Here is an 18,712-nt window from a genome sequence, read left to right as displayed (position 1 = left end):
CGAAAGCCTCTGCTTTAAACCCTGGGTATTTGTTGGGGAGAGAAGAAAGGATTAAAATCTGGAACTTGCACTGAAACTTTGCAAATGATAATGACTTTTTGCAATAAAAAAGCTTAAGGGAGGTCAGCCTCTAATTTCTGGGCAGTTCAGTCTTGAGCTCCTGTGGAAGTATAAGGGATAGCTAACCTCTAGATTGGACATTAGGCCAGTGCATGAGTGACTCCATGTTCTATTGCTTGTGCTCTCTTGCAGGAGTCTACCTGCAAAAATAAAAACCTGCYTTATTTTATACATGGGCCCTTTGAGCAGGGTAGCTGCATGACTGCAGGTATCTTGCAGTAGCTGAACTTTCCCTTCACTGATGCCTCTGGCAGGGAGAGATAGTGTGTTGCCTGCATCCAAAAAGTATTTCTCTTTCACAGAAGTGATGCCAAAGTATGCTTAGCCTATATAAAAGCTGTAATTGAAATTTACTGGGAGGTAGATTCTGAGATGAGTATGTACAAAGGCTGTCATACACACAGTCTGATTTTACTGCTGTGCCATACCGGTATATCCTACTGTTTCCATTGTGGGCAGATGGGCATTGCATAAAAGCRTCACCAGCCAGTGAAACATCTCCCTCTTGGAGTCTAACAGGGTGAATTTTGGGCAGCAACCCTGCACTTCAGATTGTGACAAGGGATAAAGAAGAATTCCATGTCCAATTGACCATGGCAAATCCAATTCAAACTGCAAAGGGATTTTTTCCCTCCTATTAGGCAAAATGTGATTAATTTCCCATGTGGAAAATTGTTCAAGACAGACGTGCTTGTGAATTATAGCATAAGAGATCCTATTACTGCAAGCTCCATCAAAACCCAGTATGCCTCCCAAAATAGCAATAAGAAGGTAATTATATTAACAGCCTTTCTTGTTATTTGATGTATGACTGACATRGGCCTTAAGCTTATTTTCTGCTAGATAGAAGCCTCCATTTAACGATGGATACTTTGACATTTGTGGACATTAACAGTAATTCTTGGGTTTTGATATTTGAAATTGAAAGTATTACAGGAACATTTTTAAAGTAGGTGATCTAAAGCTAACAGGTGCAGATGAACATGCAGGTTAAAATGATAGATCCTTTGTGGGTGAAGACTTAAGAACATCATATCCAAAAAAGAATGCAGTTTTACCAGCAGGGATTCCTGAAGGATCTGTGCTGGGTCTGTGCTGTTCAGCATAGGATSTGCAAAAAAGGGCGTTAGTGGTATAACTAACTTAGCTGATCATACTTGGAGCTACCTGCAAAAAGTCAGAGCAGGAGCTCATGATACGTTGTGGTAAAAAGGCAATTTAGTATTGTTAAGTAAAAAGCAATGCTTATGGGAGAAAAGAAAAATACCATTACAATCCAGGAATGTGTTAAAAAGAATTAGGCAAAGAATGGAGAGCAAAACACAGAGCTTCAACTGCATAAATCCACAATTCCCCCACATCTGGATTGCAGTGTGCAGTTCTGGTCATTGCATCTGAAAAGGGATATAAGGTGCTGAGAAGGATGACAGAGGTGATTACAGGGGTGAATTGGCTTCTGTGTGATGGGAGTAAATAGCCTAGAAGTCTTCACTTTGRAACAGAGGTAATGGGTGGGATATCACAGAAGTTTGTGAAATCAGGAAGAATTTGAGAGGGTGACTAGGCCATGATTTTTTACTGTTTCTTAGCGTACAAAAACCAGGTGCAGCCTGTGAAATTTGGAAAACAAGCTTTAAGTGAACAAAAGGAAGTATGTAATCACATGCAATGTGATTAAATAATGAAATTCATTGCCAGAGCACTCTATAGGGACCMCTATCTCTGTGGTTTCAAAAATGTGCTAGAGCATTTTTTGTAGGATGGAGCCAAAAGTGGTTATTAAACATGATTCCTTAGCTCAGAAAAGCTCTAACYGCTGATGTGCAGGAATGGGGAATGTATATCAGGAGAAGGATCCCATTGCATATGTCCTGTTCTTGAATTTCTTCCTCATCTTTTACTGGCCACTTTTGTTAGACAAGATACTAGGCTATAGAGATCTTTGGCCCAACCAAAAGCAACACTCCTGTAACAATATGGACTAAAGCTTCTACCCCTTGTCAGTGCTCAGTGTTACTGCTTTCTCACACTAAGATGCTAAGCACATGGATGATAATTCTCCTCTAGAAATGAAGATGGTATTTGTCCGTTCTTAAGCTTGTACTTGGAGACCACAGGTCTGTAGGCTGGACCACCCTGGAGGGGTTATGAGAGGTGTCCGATACTGACTGAGACTTTATAACTCTGGCCAGACCTGCATAGCATTGCACACCAGGACACAAAGGCAAACAGCATTTGCCATTCCTGTGTGGTGGCACAGAGAGAGAAAGCCCAGTTTATTTGGTGGTGTGTATTTTGTTAGCAGACAGTCCCGTTTGGCAGCTCAGTGTCTCCGTGGCTTCAAATGCAATTAATCACAGGTCAAAAGGCTGTCTTTTAATGTTTTTTCTTCAATTTAGCAATAAAGTTGGGGTTATTTTTATGTCATTATGTTGCTGACCCAGTGATCCTTATTAAGAGTAAAAAATAACAAAACATTTGTTTCCAGTTCCCTTCTTTTCCTTCTCACTGGGAAATAAAAGGGGCATAATAACCATGAAAGGAAGAGGAAGAGTGCATAGGCATAGGSTCCTGCTGTCACCTTTGCTGAAGACACTTTTCCTTTCTGAGGGTGAGTAATTGGTTAGAACATTAATCCCTGAAAGAGGCTTTTTGTTCTGCAGCTTTCAGTGGGAAAAGCTGTTGATATCTGACAGTACTGTTTTTCTTTTATTCTGACAGGGATACTTTGCTAATCATAGGCAAAGGTGCAAACTTCAGCCCTCTCTAAAACATGTGGGACACCAGGAGAGGATGGCAGATTCTTCTACTCAGGAGGGCAATATTCAGAAAGTGTTTCTTACCTAGAGAATAGTRCATTCTGCTTCCTGAGTAGAGGTTTCAGTGCAAGGAATCATTATCACTACTTTGCAGCTGAGGAGACAGAAGTGTAAGATAGAGATGAATGGCCCTTGGATATCTGCATTTTTAGACGGCCACCTGGCTCATGTGCTGAGCAGTAACCTGCTCAGTAATAAATACTGAGTTATTTATTGACCGCAGTCACAGACTCACAGTGTCTGTGGGGAGGGACCTTGGGAGTCTCTATCACAGACTCCCCCTCAAAAAAGGGCTCTCGACAGATAGAGATGACGGCAGCCATGGCTTTGTCAAGTTGAGCCTCGAAAACCTCTAAGGATGGAGGTCCCTTACCTGTGGTGACCTGTGAGATGCTGAAGCAGATGAGAGCAGAGGGTGCCCAGCACTCGCTGAGCTCTAGGACAGAAGCTCTGTTGCTCTGCTGTGTTTGTACACCCTTACGCATTTACTTGCGCGTGTAAGAATCAAGAAGAAGGGCCTGATTTTTCAGGGGGACCGAGCCTCAGCTGTCATACAATGTCAGTAGGCAGTGCTAATGCCAAGTCATATGTGAGCATAATTCGAATTAGAGGGCCTGAGACAGAAATGGCTGAAGCATTCACACATGGAAGAGCTGGGAGTGAAGCAGACTGATTGTCTGATAACTGTGAAATTGTTTCCCTCACCATGATATGCACTAGCAGGTGAAGAAGTGACAGTGCTTCAGCTGATCGGAGGTGACTGCCTGTGTGAGTACTGTTGGTACTGCAGCTGAGGTAGAAAGATCTGAGTGAGCTTTGCTGTCGGTGAAAGGCTGAGTGGCCTGAAACTGTCCTGTATTTGCTGCAGGCTACATGTGCCTGYATGGGTCTCCAGGTCCACCCTCTAACAGGTCACTCACACAAGCCGAAAAAGTTAGCCATATGTCCTGCAGCTGGAAAGGAATAGTATGGGTGGCTTTGTGGTCCAGTGGTCAAGAGTTAAAGAAGAGGTGCTGTTGGGTGGCTCAGGCCATGGACCTGACCTGAAAATCTGTTTTGTCAGACCCCTAGAGATGTGGCCGGATCCCAGCTGCGTTATTGAGAGGTGAGCATGGAGGARGCGGGGAGAAGGTACGGGCGCCTGGCTTAGAAGTCAGTGCAGTGTGACCTCAACGTGACTGCATTGGTCAGACCTGAATGTCTGCTGGAAGTGGAAGTACCTTGCTCACTTCTTCCCTGCACAACAGAAATCAGCTATCCCTGCCTTAAAGCACTCACTTTTGTACCTTTGAAGTCAACAGCAGCTTTGACAGGGATCAGTGGCTGGGAAAGAAATCCCTRTAAGAGATTCCTCTTAAAGGCATGAAAGAGTAAGACTTATATTCAGAAGATCTGTCTAGAACCAGAGAATGGTCCTTTGGGTTTGAAATGGTGACTCAGTCTCCAGATGAGCTTCCTATCTCAGAGGCCGGCCAGCTTTAGTCTGTTGTAGTTTGACAGCTTGTTTCCACATCTGTCTTAGCCTGTCAAAAATTTGGCCTAAACCTAGTCAGAGACTTAGCATGGAGGACTCCGGGAGAACACTTCCCTTTGGAAAGAGAGAACACTGCTGTGTTTTGCAAAGCACAGGGGATTTCATTTCTGAATACTGCTCTCTGAAACCCTAGCTGTTGATTTCCAGACTCTGACAAGCACAGACACCTAGTTATGTTTGCTGCTGAGTTATTTGTTTGTTTAATTTCTGTGTTAATTGGTGCCTTCCAAATACCGCAGCTGCTCTGAGGAGCAGTGTCCTCACCAACCTCACAGCTGAATTTCACCTCTTGTAACTTGTGTACCTGGCAACTGACTTAATTGAGGTCTTCCATAGAAGAGAATTCTGCCTCATTTATGACACAAATTGAGGATTTGTGTTTGATTGGAATAAATACTTAAATAGAAGTTTTTTCTGGCCCTGAGTGTCAATGTAGATAATAATGTTTCTTTATACATGCAATCAGCAGAGTGATCTAGGGACTGGCTCTATTGCTGTCATTAGTGTGTACTCATTTGGTGATCTTACGAAGTCACCTTCACTTTCCTACCTCTCAATTTCTCCTTGCGATGTTCCTATAAGAGTGTATGCACTGAGTTATTKCAAGACCTACCCCCTAACAATAATAAGACTTTGATCTACGTGGTATGAGTGCAAATATTATTTTATTCACAGCTCCGCTTCTCAACCAGCTTAAGGGTGGAGTTTCTCGAGCAGTGTTATTGCCAGTCACGCCAAAGGATGTGGCTAGGACCTTACTATGCTTTTCCAGTGTAGTTTGGCAAGGGTGTGGTGCAAATCCTCCTCCCTCCAGTGACCTTGCTGCAAGGTCTTGGACCCCCATGGATGTAGCTCGGAGGCTCCCTGCCAGTGAGGCTGGCGCTGACCCAGTGTCTGTGGGTAAGCACCTCTGGCTTAGTGTCACATTAATGCTTACAATAATGACAAGTCTCTGAACAAATTGCAAGACAGTGGAAATGTTTTAACAACCTCTATTCACTAAGGTTCCTACTTCAAAAGACTGAGCTGAGACAATATGGTCCTTCTCTGATCGTCCGTGCCACCACTGTTGGTAGAAAGACTCCTATTGATTTCTACAGATGCCAGTGAGCAGAATGGTACTTGTGTGTTTTGGGAAACAGCAGAGGGRCAGCTCAATTTGTGTAGCATCCAGGGCATGGTGTAGGATTTGTTGATCGGAAATGTGGTGCAGAGGCATTTGAGAGACTTGTATTTTTCCACTGCTGGAAGGGCAGGAGCTGGAGTATCTCAGTTGATGCTAGCATGTTCAACAGCAAATGTGCTGTGTAATACAAACAAGGGTTGCTAGTTCCCTGATTTGTTGGACCAACATACAGTGATCCACATCAATCCCACACTGGCCAGGAGGTGAAAGTTACTCTTGAATACAGTTCTGCAGACTGTCTGTGGACCACTAGTGTCCACAAATCACAGTTATGAGCCACAGACTATACGGACAAAAACAGGACACTGGTATCAGCTGAAACAGGAGATCAACCAAGTGTTTCAGCGTGAATGATGAGATGTGGTCATTGGCATTTTTCTGGTCAGTTTGGTACCTGGTCTTGATAGTTTGATTGCTGTTTAAGCGTATGTTTCCATATATTAGATGGCTTGGTCCTGAAAATTTGAAAATGGATCATTTTATAGGATGTCCAATGAAACTGAGGCGGCAGTGAATGTGTAAGTGTTCAGATTCTTATCTTWGGGGTGAAGTACACAGAGGGAAGGGAGATGGTTCGGATCTGCATAGCCTTTCCTGTTTTTCTGCACCTTTTGCTCACTGTGTAGCAGATGACTGTGCAAAAAGGGGGACACTCCTGCATCCTCTATATGAGGAAACAGTGCTGTTTCCTAAAGCAGTGTTGAAAATGTGGCCCTCCTTTGGCTCCCCAGTCTTTGTGGGACTCTGAATTATCATCAGATCTGTTCCTCCAGGTGAGGGAGGGCCAATTATGTGTTTGCTATATAAACACCATTCCCTCTCTCCCCCTCTGACAAACTGATTGCTTTCAGCAATTACAAGCAGTTAGGTACTTGCAGTCCAATGTAACACTTGCAACCAGTAATTACAATGAGTTAACTTCCCACCTTCCCAGAATCAGCTGAGCTGTGTGTTTTGGGAAGACACTAGTTTCCCTGCTCAAACTGAAGAGTTCACTCACTGAATTAACACTCTAGCACTTTGCAACCACTCACTGGCTGGGAAGTTTAGTTTTAAGGGATCTTGKGCTCAGGCTGAGATCCATTTGTGTGGGGCAGATGCTTTACTTTATTGTACCCTGGCCATAAAGTTGATTTAAGCAAGGTGATGGGTCACTCTGGGCTTGATGGTGTGTATAGACAGTTCTGCAGTAAGAAAACAGGGACAATTTTGTAGCACTTTTACCTGCCCATCCCAGACTGAGCACTGCATAATATATCTGCACTATGGCTCCTGCCTTGCTTTGGAGAGATGGGAGAGTTGCAGCTGGGGCAGCTGAAGAGGAGATTAGAGGAACAACGGKTTGTTTAGATGATCCCAGCAGGACATGGTGCAACATGAACTAGCCCTTGGCTTATGCAAAACACTGCACAAACAGTAACAGAGCTGTTAGCTTGAGATTTGCACCCTGTGGTCCCCATCTGTCACTCCTCAGTTTCAGCATCAATGTTCATGGCCTTTCTCCTTCTTCAAGCTRTGCCTGGAGCTTGAATTCCCAAAGTCTGTAGTAACTGAGCCATTCTAGAGCTGATCTGGTTTCCCAGGAGGTTAAGTGGCCGACCCACTGACACAGCAGAAAGCAGCTGATTTCAGAGGTGGGAATTCAGCCTTGCCTCTTGCCTGTCTTTGGTTTCCACTTGTAATTAGTCACACAGGGGCATTTTCTGCTGTATCACTTCCAGTGGAGGAAGATTTCTCTTCCTGGAGATGTTCTTCTTTAATCAAACCATGCTATTTCCCAGTGATCTTCTTTAGTATTCCAGCTTCTGCATTTTAGAAACAGGATCCAAGTGCAGAAGGACCCTCCACACACACACACGTACACACACACCATATCTCAGGATGATAATGTTATTGCTTGTGTTGGCTTTCCTGGCTGCCCCATCTGTCTCCATCACCTCTTGTCACCTTCCATAGTAATTACTGCTGATTAGCAAAAGCCTTTATCAACTGAGGCTCTTTGGCAGCCAAGTTCAGCCAACAGTTCTGACTCTGTCATGAATTTCTTCTTATGAAAAAGGCCTTCCCCYTCCCACCAGTGGAAACAGTATGAATCATTTCCCTCCCCTTTCTTTGTCAGGAGCAAACACTGTCAATGGCTTTTTGGCTCCAGGAAATCATGGATGAAACAATCCATGGAAACTGGTATTCCCATGTAGAAGTGAGGTGTTATTTTGTATGGACCACACATCTTTTTTGGGCACGGTCAGATTGCTATCTGATTGACAATCACGTGTACTTCCACGGGAACATAAAATTGTTCTTCTATCCCATAATGCTGTTTYATTGGGTTTTATATTTTACATTGCAAGATGGCAGTGCATATTTGAATATTCTGTTTGAGGTTTATATTGCATGTCAGGTGCCTGAGCATTTTCTTGCAGGACCCTTGGGGGAATGTCACAGCTTAAATGGGTTGAAAGAAATTTGTGTCGTATCTGATAGGACATTTGTTCTTCTTCAGTGTATAAAAATAATAAAACAGCTTTGTGTAAGAAGTAGAAGCCTTGACAAAAATACTTTAGCRACAAAATGGTCTTAGTTACACTGGAAGAAGCTGTTTAGCCTCAGAGAAGAAGCTGTAACTCTTCTAGGTCTAAATTCTTTTCTCTTTTTTCACTGATGCAACTTCAGTGTAACTRCAAAAAGAGTCTGACCTCATCTCTTAAGCAAACTCTGCCTTTGAGAATTTGATCTTAGGTTGAACACATTGCTTGATAACATATACAGAAATTTATTGTCTGCCAGGTTCTCAGGTAAAAAGAGGAGAGAACCAACAGCAAGATAATACATAACGACAGAAACAAATGTTCTTGCTGTTTTTCAGAGACAGCTGATGGACAGAGACTCCACAGCTGTAGCTGCTAAAGTTGGAGGCAGCATATGTCTTTTTTAATCATAAATCAGATGAGACATTACTATATTTTTAACATGCCCATAAGTATTCAGGCTGTCTGCTGTTGAATATTATATGGTTYGCTTCACTTTTTGCTCTCTGAAGTGCAATGACTGTGCTTGAGGTAGAAGATTAAAGGTAATATGAGTTTCTCCATTGTTCTTTTTACAGTGGGTGTRGGCTTTTCCTAGCCTCTGACAGAGAGAAGCTCCTCACGTGAAACAACTGGTGTCCTTAGATCAATCCATCACCCAGACATCCCTTGAAAGGAAAAGCTCAATATTTCCCTGCCTCCCTGTAGCCYTTGCCAAGGTGTAGCGGCAGTTCCTGGTGTTGAAACTCCTACTCACCAGCTGTGCTCCAAAAAGCAGCAATTCCAGCATTTTGGAGCTGAGCCACTGCTGCAGTGGTGGGACRACCTTGAGAAGGTCTGTAGAAGGTCTCTTGGTCTAGATACACAGGGCTTCTCCTTTGCAATGAAAGGTATAATTAGGAGATACGTTTTATTAAAGGCTGTCTTAGAGCTTATGAATCACCTGTCTGGAGCAGTAGCTGCTGTGTCAGCTGGAATCCACTGTGACAGCAGGGGCTGTATAATATACGTCCCCTTTCCCTGGAGAAGAAAGCTCGGTCTCTCCTGCTAAGCACTCTTCGGGAACTTCTAGTACTTCTGTGCCTTACTTCTGTGCCTTGTGATGCCCTGCACTCTTCTGCCACCAGACCACAGTGTCACTGGCCAATGAAGCTGGTCTTCTTCCTTGTGGGGGCCACGTCCAGCACCATTTCAACGCTTTATAGTAYGGACCCTTCCAGTGCGCTGGGCATATGTGTGCTTCTGCACTCCTGGTGATCTCTGTTTTCTACAGCTGGTATTTACTGCATGAAGAGCTGTAATATTGCTAATAGAAGCACAGAGGTGTAGGCTRATGAGTGGTCCAGAGTTTTGGGATGCTTTTTAGCCTGTTAGTTCTTGGGGTACACAGTGCCTGTTAAAGTCTGTGCTACTCTAACTATGAGGTTATGCAAGAATAAAGTGATATTCACAGAATCAGCAGATGCCAGATACACAGTCTCCTGGACAGCTTTATTCTTCACACTTTGTGCATGCACTCTGTGTACAGGAGGAGGCTGAAGTCCTGTGCAAGAAGAGGTGTGTGGTCATGGAATTAAAGACTACCTCTGTATAAACAAAGAGAGATGAAGGGATGRCTTAAGATGTCCCCTACAATGCTAAACCTGATACTTTTCCTCTTATCCACATTAATTTCCTAGGAATAATATTTTCTTTAAAGAAAAAAGGATAAAAATAAATATTGTTATCCTRCATTAGCAGCAGGGCTGGAGCCCTGTGTCTTACCACTGTCTCAYTTTCTCTATTGCTGCAGTCCTAGTTGTCCTTCCTAACACAGATTTCCCTTGGCTCTGTCCAAATCTGGCACATCTGTGAATGAAATACTTGCATGATGCAGCACAGTCCCATGCAGCCTATCACTTCCCATCCGAGGCTGAGACAGACTTCCCATTCACTCCCTAGCTGGCTGCAGCATGGTTAACAAGCTGCTCAGCCTTCTGTAAAAGGGGGTTTAGTGCCTGGTGAGATTTARAACAGCTGCAATAAAATTCAGTTTGTCACTGAGAGAGGAAGCAGTATTGTATGTATTCATGTAGAAGCTGATTCTTTCTTTAGTGATCTGGAAACTACCAAGAGGAAAAGCCAAGCTGCTCACAAACCAGAACTCCACCCTTCCAAGGAAATYGCCCAAGCTGTTCTCCATTTACTAGCCACCTTAGGACTTCCCTAGCTCACATTAGCACTGCATGAAATGCTCCCTTCCTCTGGCTTCCTGAGGTTTTCATGAGGGCTTTTATGTGCCCTCWCTGCTCAGCTGTCTCTCTGCTGTTTATTTCTTTATGGCAATAACAGGGTTACCCTAACCATCTTGTTGGTCAGACCTTTCCATTATCATTGAGAAAAGGGGTCTGTATCCAGTGGACCCACTTGGAGACCAGGAAGAAATGTACAGCTCTGCGTTACCTTCCTTCTCTAGCCCCCAAGGATCTCCTCTGTTTTCTGAAGAAGAACTGTAGAAGTGGAAGAACTGGAGAAAGCAGTAGTAACTTATGCTGATGGCAGTGGTTCCTGCTAGTCGGTCATGATACATTCAGCCAACTTCTGTCAGCACATCCATTCTTCCTAGAAAAGAGAAGAAGCTAAGCATTTGGGAGATTGTGTCTCCTTAGAGATGTTTCTGTATCCCCCCAAATGAAGTTTYACTGCCCAAGAATCACCAGGATTGGCGAGGTTATGGTCCATCTTTTCTGCTGTGCTCCCCTTCAAGAACTGGACATGTTTTCTGAGTATCTTTATTCTTCTGCCTGCTTTTTCTTTGGCAGCTGCTACTCCATGCTGGTCTTCCTTATTCAGCCTTCTCCACAATGCAGGTCTTAATGCTGTACTGGACTGGGCAGCTACGGATCTACCCCACAACCCTGATCTAATCCTTTCTAGCTTTCAGTATCAGTATTTTCCCCTTCGTGCTCTCAGCAGAATGAAAACCTTCCTTTCTCTGAGGGGATAAAAATGGGAGCACCTTCTGGGCTTTGCTTCATCCTAACACCACAGTCATCCTGATATTTTCCATCTCCATTTAAGGATTGAATTAAGACTCATCATATCCTGGGGTCTTTTTTGTACTCTGTGTTTAATATAACGTTCTTTATTATATTTATCTTGTTTCTTATGTTTGAGTCTTTCATTTATTATGTTACTTTGAAGACTGGGCCTCCCTGTAAACTATCTTTTTAGGAAAGCTGAGTTACATTTACTGGAGATCTTTCATGTGTTTAAGTCTTTGGTTCCTTTATGTTTTTATATGGTCAACTTTCAGCTCATGGTTTGGACTGAAAACAAGAAAGCCAGAAAGTGAAAACATTTCCAAAATGTTGCTTGCTCTTTGCAACCTAAAAATGTTGCAACTTAGAAAAGTTAAAAAGAAATACAACAATCTCCCATACCAGTATTTCTGGAGCTCTGAGAAGGGAACTATTCTATTCTCTGTAGTTACTCAAAAAAAAGAACAAAGAAAAAAGAAAAGGCTTACTGCAGTGTGATCCTAGAAGCCTTCAGAAATAAGAAATGCTTCATAAGTGCGAGTAGTTCTTCTCATKTACTGGGTGGAAAAGCAGTAACAGCAAGCTTTTAATGTGTCCAAAGGTGATCAGTCCAGGGAGATGGAAGTCCCAAATCCTTCTTCAACAGTCTTTGGCCAAATCACTTAGGACAGGTGATCTTGGAYCCCGACTGAAGATCTCTAATGTCCTTTGTGCTCTGTTACCTCGTGGCATTGCACCCTCCAGGGATGGCTCAGCACCAGCTTTGTCATGAGATAGCTGCAYGGACCCAGATAGATACGTTTATGGCACCATGAAATGATGAATTTACCTTGCAGGACAAACTGAGCTGACCCGTTTTGCYTCCAGATTTGGGGAGTGAAATAAACTGCTTCCCCTTTTCCAAAGCAAAAGGTTTTAAAACCTTAAAGATTAGCAGCTATGGAAGGAAAAAGCAACCAAAGGGGCTGAGGCTGAGAGGGTTTCACTCCTTCCTAGTGGACTATTAAAGGATATGGTTTCATTAACCTCTCAGCTTCTGTAAGTCTGGCAAAATCAAAGCCACATATTCAGGTTTCAGATCTGACTTCTTTTCCTGGTCTGTTTTTTTATCCCATGATCTATGGATGAGTATTTCATTTGCACTTTGTCAGACTAAGTTTGGAGCGGAGGTTGATATATATATCAGTGTGTTTTTTACATAGACATTTCATGGATTAAATAATGCTGGCAGATGCTGTCTTCATCCACCACCACAAAGAGAACATATAATTTATTGTCTTAATACATTAAAAGAAATACAGCACAAAGAAAWAGGGAAGAAAACCACCAAAAAAGGATATGAAGATATAATCCTTTCAAGCCCAAAAAATACCAACTCCATGACATCCTCTTCTGTGGGGAAACTCAGCTCCTAGATTATTTTGATAAACTTTGTTATAATCAGTTTAACACAAAAGCCAGCTATTTATTTAATTTTACCCAGCTTGCAGAAATGTCATCTACTAAGGACATTGAGGTTATTATTTTTTCACTTAAAAAAAAATAAAAAACCAGCCCAAAGTTGTATCTACTATCAGGGCTGTGCTTCTAGAGACACGGCTGGATGTGTCTAGTTTGTTTATTTTTTTCTGTTGTGTGGTTTCCCTCTGTGRATGGGTGAGGGCTCTGTCCCCAGCTGCCGTGTAATTCCTCGGATGCTGGCTGCAGCGTTGGTCTGGGGGCCCGGCCCGGAGCACCCGTGGGGGCAGAAGGAACGGGCAGGAGCTGGGCGTAGGTGAGGCTTGTGTCCCAGCCCGGCAATGCTCGCTGTGACGGCTGACACGGACCCGCCGCTACCAGCGTGGGGGCRAGTTTAGTGTCGGCCTGTTCCGGGATAACTCGGTCACTAAAAAAGGAAGCAAAATTGTTTAAATTATCTATAGGATGAAATAGAAGGAAACTCCTCCTGCCCCGCGAGCTGTCGTGATCCCCTCTAGACAGCTCATGTAAACGGGACTTCAGGTGGCAGTAGCTGAAGTTTCACAGAGCCGTGGTGTCCGTGGCAGCTCTTTGTGTTTTGCGTCTCTCATACCCYAAAGTTTTAAAACTTGCTGCAAACTTAAGTCTGGCAGCATCCTCCTGCGAGAGGTGCTGTAGAGGCTCACGTAACAGCCATCGTCCCCACGTCCTGCCGTTACCTGCCTGCCCCAGTGCGTTTGCCTTCCAGGCCAGAAGCGGAGCTGTTGCTCACATCTATTCTAGATGTACAATAATGTCTTTCTTGGAGTGATCGGGGGTCGTGATCAYGTGAAGCTGCTGCTGTGCAAACAACGCCGATACTGGTAGTCCTCTCCCACGGCTGGAAAGCGGGGTGGGGCGGGGGAACAGAGSTCCTCCAGCGGCAGTGCCGAAGGTGGCCATCGAGGTTGGGTGAACCCCCGTCTCCCGGACACAGGCCTGGGGCACTGACCGCTCGGGCCTGCTTCTAGCGCCTGCCATTGTGCCGTGCCCCTAAACCTCTCTTTCCACATTTTCTCTCCTCAGGTAAGATCCTGTTCCGGAGGAGCCATATTCGGGATGTGGCCGTGAAGAGGCTGAAGCCCATTGACGAGTACTGCCGGGTAAGAGCCTTACACAGGACCAAAGAAGGGAGGAAGACCCTCATGAGAGAACGGTCCTTCCCAAACACCACTGGCACTAGCAGGGAGAGTGAAAGCAGAAGCTGCTCTTTGCTCCCAGGGTCCCTGGTCAACGTGGTGAGGACCACAAGGCTGCTCTGCCTTACTGGGGCATTTCACATGAATGTGGATTTCTATGAGCTGCTTACTTCAGTCTTGATGAATGCAAGAGTTTAACAGGCAGAGAGGTGCAAGGAAGATGGTATTTTTTTCTGTCTTCCCTGGCCTGTGTGGTTTGCGTGGAGCAGGAGATAGGCTGGTTGCCTCCAAGAGTGTTGCTAGTAACAAGGAAATATATTGCAGGACAGAAAAGCTGGGCTGCATTGAGAAGAGGGTTAAGTGACCTAATCTTTCCTTTCCAGCTTGGAGTTTATGATTTGTGGATAAATAATCCTCTGACAGTAGATTAAAAGCCATTTCTAAGCAAGACTGATACTCCATTTTTATAGAGGTATCGAGCATGTCAGCCAGAGTGCATAATTTAAACCCCAGACTTCCTCTTTTATTTCCTATGGGGTTCTATTTCTGTTTTCAGAAAGCCGGAGGAGCAGGTGGAGGGGAAAAAAATACGTTCACGAGAACTTTTCCTGTCAGACATTTGCTCATCTGAAATTGGGAGCAGATCGCTGAAGTGCCTGAGGCGTGGGGACGGGGGGAGCAGTAACTCAGCTCCCTTGAAAGCCATGCCAGCTGAATCACCCCGGCAAGGAAACCCTGATTAAAGTCTTATCTCATGAGATCAGACTTTTTGTGGGACAATTAGCACACTGTCTTCCTGACCGTGCTCTGCGGGCTTGCTTTAAACTATGCGCACTCTTGCTGCATCCCTGGCCTCCTTCCTTCAGACAGGAACTGCCGGCGCCGACGAGCCATGTCAGGGTTCAGCGAGCAGATGCGCTATCTCCAAAGCGGACATTCACTGCGGAAGGGGCAGCCGTGACCTCCGACCGCCCGGGCCGGGGAGCCGGTGGTCTGGGCCCCGCTGTCTGCGCCCCAGACAGACCCGGTGGAGCGCGTTGCGGCGGCAGTCGCCGGCACATTCGTTAATGCTGAGGGGCTGCGACTGTTGCTCGCTTCCTCCCTCACTTTTTGCTGCCTGCGATGAAGCTGGCTCAGGCCCTTCCCGACCTCAGGTCCTATGTGTGTGTCACGAGAGGTTTAAATGACTAAGGGATGGGTTTACTGCTCTTGCCCAGCTCGGAAAGGTGGCTGGATGCTGCCCCAAAGCCAAGCTATTTGCTTAATCTATTTTTCAATAGGTGCTGGTTTTATTAACGTAAAACCAGCCAGATTAGGCTAGAGCCCAGTTTCCTCCAGCCCAGTTTTTCCTGTCTCCAGCAGGAGCCACAGTGGATGCCCAACAAAGAGCATGAAACAAGGGTAAACATATAGCGACTTTTCCCGAATAGTGTCCCATTCTGGTGATCTGCAGCTCACAAGTTTCTTGTGCCCAATCTGGTGTCATTTTACTTCATTTGTAGTTTACTCTAATTTGTACTTAACTGCCTTAGTACTTCATAGTAGACAAAGATGTTTAAATCCGGATAGCATTGGAGCGTGAGGCTAGAAGTCACTGAAGAGCTTAAGCAAACATTGAGTCTCGTGTCTTACATGTCCACTTCAGGAGTGGCATCTTCCTACATCTCCCATCATGTCTTTCTGCATGAGGTGCCAGGTCCATAGGGGAAGGAGACCCTGGCTACCCATCAGTCTCGTATGGTGTATCTTGCCCAGATGTGTGTGACTCGGCTGTGTCTGAACAGCCTGTGCTGCAGGGAGGTGGGTGCTGCAACCAGTAGCAGGATGTAAAACCTCGTCAGGCTATTTTTCCATCGTATATTTGAGTTCAGTCAAAGCCTGGACATTAATTTGTATCCATGTGGATGGTAGGCATGTTTGTGCCCACTCTTAAAACAGCATAGATGTAGCAATGGTACCCTGGTGATATCAGAACTAGTTATGGGCCGATTTTGTCTTCTCCTTCCACTAAAGCCTCTACTTAATTGCAGGGATTAAAGAGAACATGGTAGCCGGTCAGTCTGTTGCCTGGCACAGGACTTACCCAGTTGTTCTGAAATCCCACTGCCCACAGTTGGAATTGTATGCATAGAAACAGAGGGACCTGCGCAACTGCAACTCATACCTTTGCCAACCTTCCAGTGGCACATCCTACAAAAACAAGATTTCCTTTTGAAAATTTCTAGCTCATCCAATTTGCATTTATTCAAACAATAGTTGTCGTATGTTGTTGCTCAAATAAAAATGTCCACAGGACTTGAAAATAATAATGAAAATCAGATACTCTGAACTTCAAAGATACAAAAGATTTAGTGAAACGCCTTGTAGAAGGAGACTTTCTTGCTATGGTGAAGTCAGTGGTGGTTTTGCTCCTGAACTTTACCAGAGGCAGGACTCAGGCTTCATAAGGCTTAAAAATCAGAAGTGTTCTATTGGTATCTTCACTAAAGGTTACCACTTAAAAGCTTTCTGGGAATATGACTTTCATAACTCAGGACAGTAATCTTACTGTAAATTTTTACATCCCAATATGAAGTTAACTAGGCATGCTAGAAAGTTGTGAACTGGGTATTGAAAAGTTAGATGATGAATCTAAACTATATTTGACTCTGTTCACCAGCCTAAACCAAAAATATTTCTCTCTCTCCATTCAGCTGTTTCTCCTCTGTAGCTATAGAGGGAACCTGTGTGGCTGGCTTAGCTCCAGTGCCTAACTTTGGAAAGCTGAAGTGAAATGCAAGGAAAGCCCCTTGGTATAAGAGACATTTTTGTTGCTAATAAAATAGTATTAATCATTACCGTTTCCTATTGAGTAGCAGCTACTGCTCCATGTGTGTTTTAGCATGACTTGAGTGAGGGTAGGATCATACTTAAAACTTTGGAAGCACTGGCTGTTTTCTGTTTTTCTTCTCTCATCCAGTATATTTTTTGACTTTTGAAGAATGCATTGCAAGAGCCTCATTTTGATAGGTTAATTTCCATTCCTGTAAAAGACAGTGCAAAGCTTATGTCCCATGCTAGTTCTTAGAATGGGTAGGCAGAGGGCATGCTTAATATTGAAATATTTAGAGAATGATGCTGGAATGATGTGGGTGAAGTTGATGGAGAAAATATGCCATGGGAAAATATGCCATAAAACAAATAAATGCAACAATAGACCTTTATCCACTGGATAAAGTAAGAAAGTAGCAGAAGGAGGCAGGTTCAGATGTGAAGTTCATGGTAGTTTGTTTGCCACATGAGCATTCGCCATCCATTTCACCTCTCCTGGAAGGAGGAAGCACAGATGGACCCTGGCAAAGGAGTGATGCAAATGCTCGGCCATTTGTTGTTCTGTCCCTGGCAGAGTGCAATGATTTGTATGACTGAGAAGCAAGTCTGACTTCTGCTGTTTTGGTGTGTTGTTCTTGCACCAGACAGAGGACCAGGTGGAGGATTAGCTGAAGACCCTCTGAAGGGTGTTCGTGGGGAGAGTCAGCAGTACTGGGAGGTCTGCAAAATGTGCTGTATCAGACATGAAGCACATGAGCACTCTGCACCCTATAGCAGGAGCCTCCGGCCCCTTCATGCCTATGTGATTTTTCGTTGCTTTATACTAACTTACAGAAATAGTGTCACGGAGATAATTAGGCTAGTGTTTTGCTCAGGCCATAAGAAACTTTGAAGCTGCAATGAAAAACAGAGGAGTGAGACATACAGGGAAAGATTTCCAGGGCTTTTCTCATCTGTAAACATAAAAGTACAGGGTCTGGGTGCCCTTACTGGTAATCTGAGTGAGCTACCAAGCAGACTGAGTTTTGCCTGTAAACACATGCTGCCCACTGGAATTGATATCTCTGGATGATTTCCCTCTTAACTGTAGGCTTGAAATGAGCCAAGTGTGATTTAAGGTTTTCTGGGCTCATTGGGGCTAATTTTCTTAATTTTTTTGGAGCTTTTGCCAATGTGAGAGAAGGAGCAACTTTGTAGTCTTGCCTTGTCAAGGGCATTTTATTTAATAAGGTTTTGATGTCCCAAACACACCTCTGGTGTGTGCGCATGTCCAGTATGTACTGTCCTGTGTTCAAGGAAGACCTCCCGGGTCCGTGGTTCCCAAAACCACCACTCTCTCCTTACTCAACCTTCCTCTGAAGACTCAGACCAGCGTTTGTAGACTTGCACCTTTCTGCATTTAAGTCCTGACTGAGGGAAGCATCTTAGTTCAGAGGGATTCTTAAGCATGTAAAATACCACTGTCATAAATACTTATTTAAGTTCATCACATGCCTTTATGTTGTCTCAACTGGAGGTGGCTTTAAATAGATGATTAAGGGCTTTTCTAAAGCAAGGCTTAAGTACCCAAATGTACCTGACCTAAATAAAAATTAGATGATGAGCAAGTTACATCAGTACCAGGAAATACTAGTCAATCTTTTATTAGTGGTGTCCACAGTTTGGGAGATCACACTTCAAAAAGCAAAACATAATTACCTCTCCTTGGTCTCTCAGTCCTGCTGGTCTTTCAAGTTTTGATCCTTGAACCTTTCAAGACAGATGCACAGTCATTTATGTTTATAGCCGTTGTACAACTGAGCTTGCTGAATGAAAATGGAATAATAGTCCTGATAAAGAATGAAAATATTTAAATGAAAAACTTCCAAACTTTATTTCCCATTTTTATATACATTTCAGAATCCTGATACATTTAGACTAGCTGCTGTAATGAGAGTTAATTATTTGCAATACTCCCCTCAGTGCTTGGAGAAGGGCCTCGTCTTCTGGAGCCTTATGTTCCTTTCGTGTCAGAGGCGCTGCTATGTCCCAGTTATATCCATGTGTGAAAAGCTCTGC

General features: G+C 44.1%; 1 protein-coding gene across 1 annotated transcript in view; it reads left to right on the top strand.

Moving 5' to 3' along the window:
- The window catches only part of SH3PXD2A (SH3 and PX domains 2A), a 214,259-nt gene that overhangs the window by 51,243 nt on the left and 144,304 nt on the right, over positions 1-18,712 (top strand). The window contains exon 3 of the mRNA XM_085307810.1: positions 13,731-13,807. Coding sequence (XP_085163936.1) covers positions 13,731-13,807 — 77 coding nt within the window. The remainder of the gene's footprint in view (positions 1-13,730; positions 13,808-18,712) is intronic.

The sequence above is a fragment of the Rhea americana genome, unplaced genomic scaffold, assembly GCF_003343005.1.
Source record: "Rhea americana isolate MKP2758 unplaced genomic scaffold, rheAme1 scaffold_104, whole genome shotgun sequence".
Classification (NCBI taxonomy): Eukaryota; Metazoa; Chordata; class Aves; order Rheiformes; family Rheidae; genus Rhea; species Rhea americana.
The sequence above is the reverse complement of the archived record's forward strand: the minus strand, read 5'-3'. Positions and strand labels throughout refer to the sequence as shown.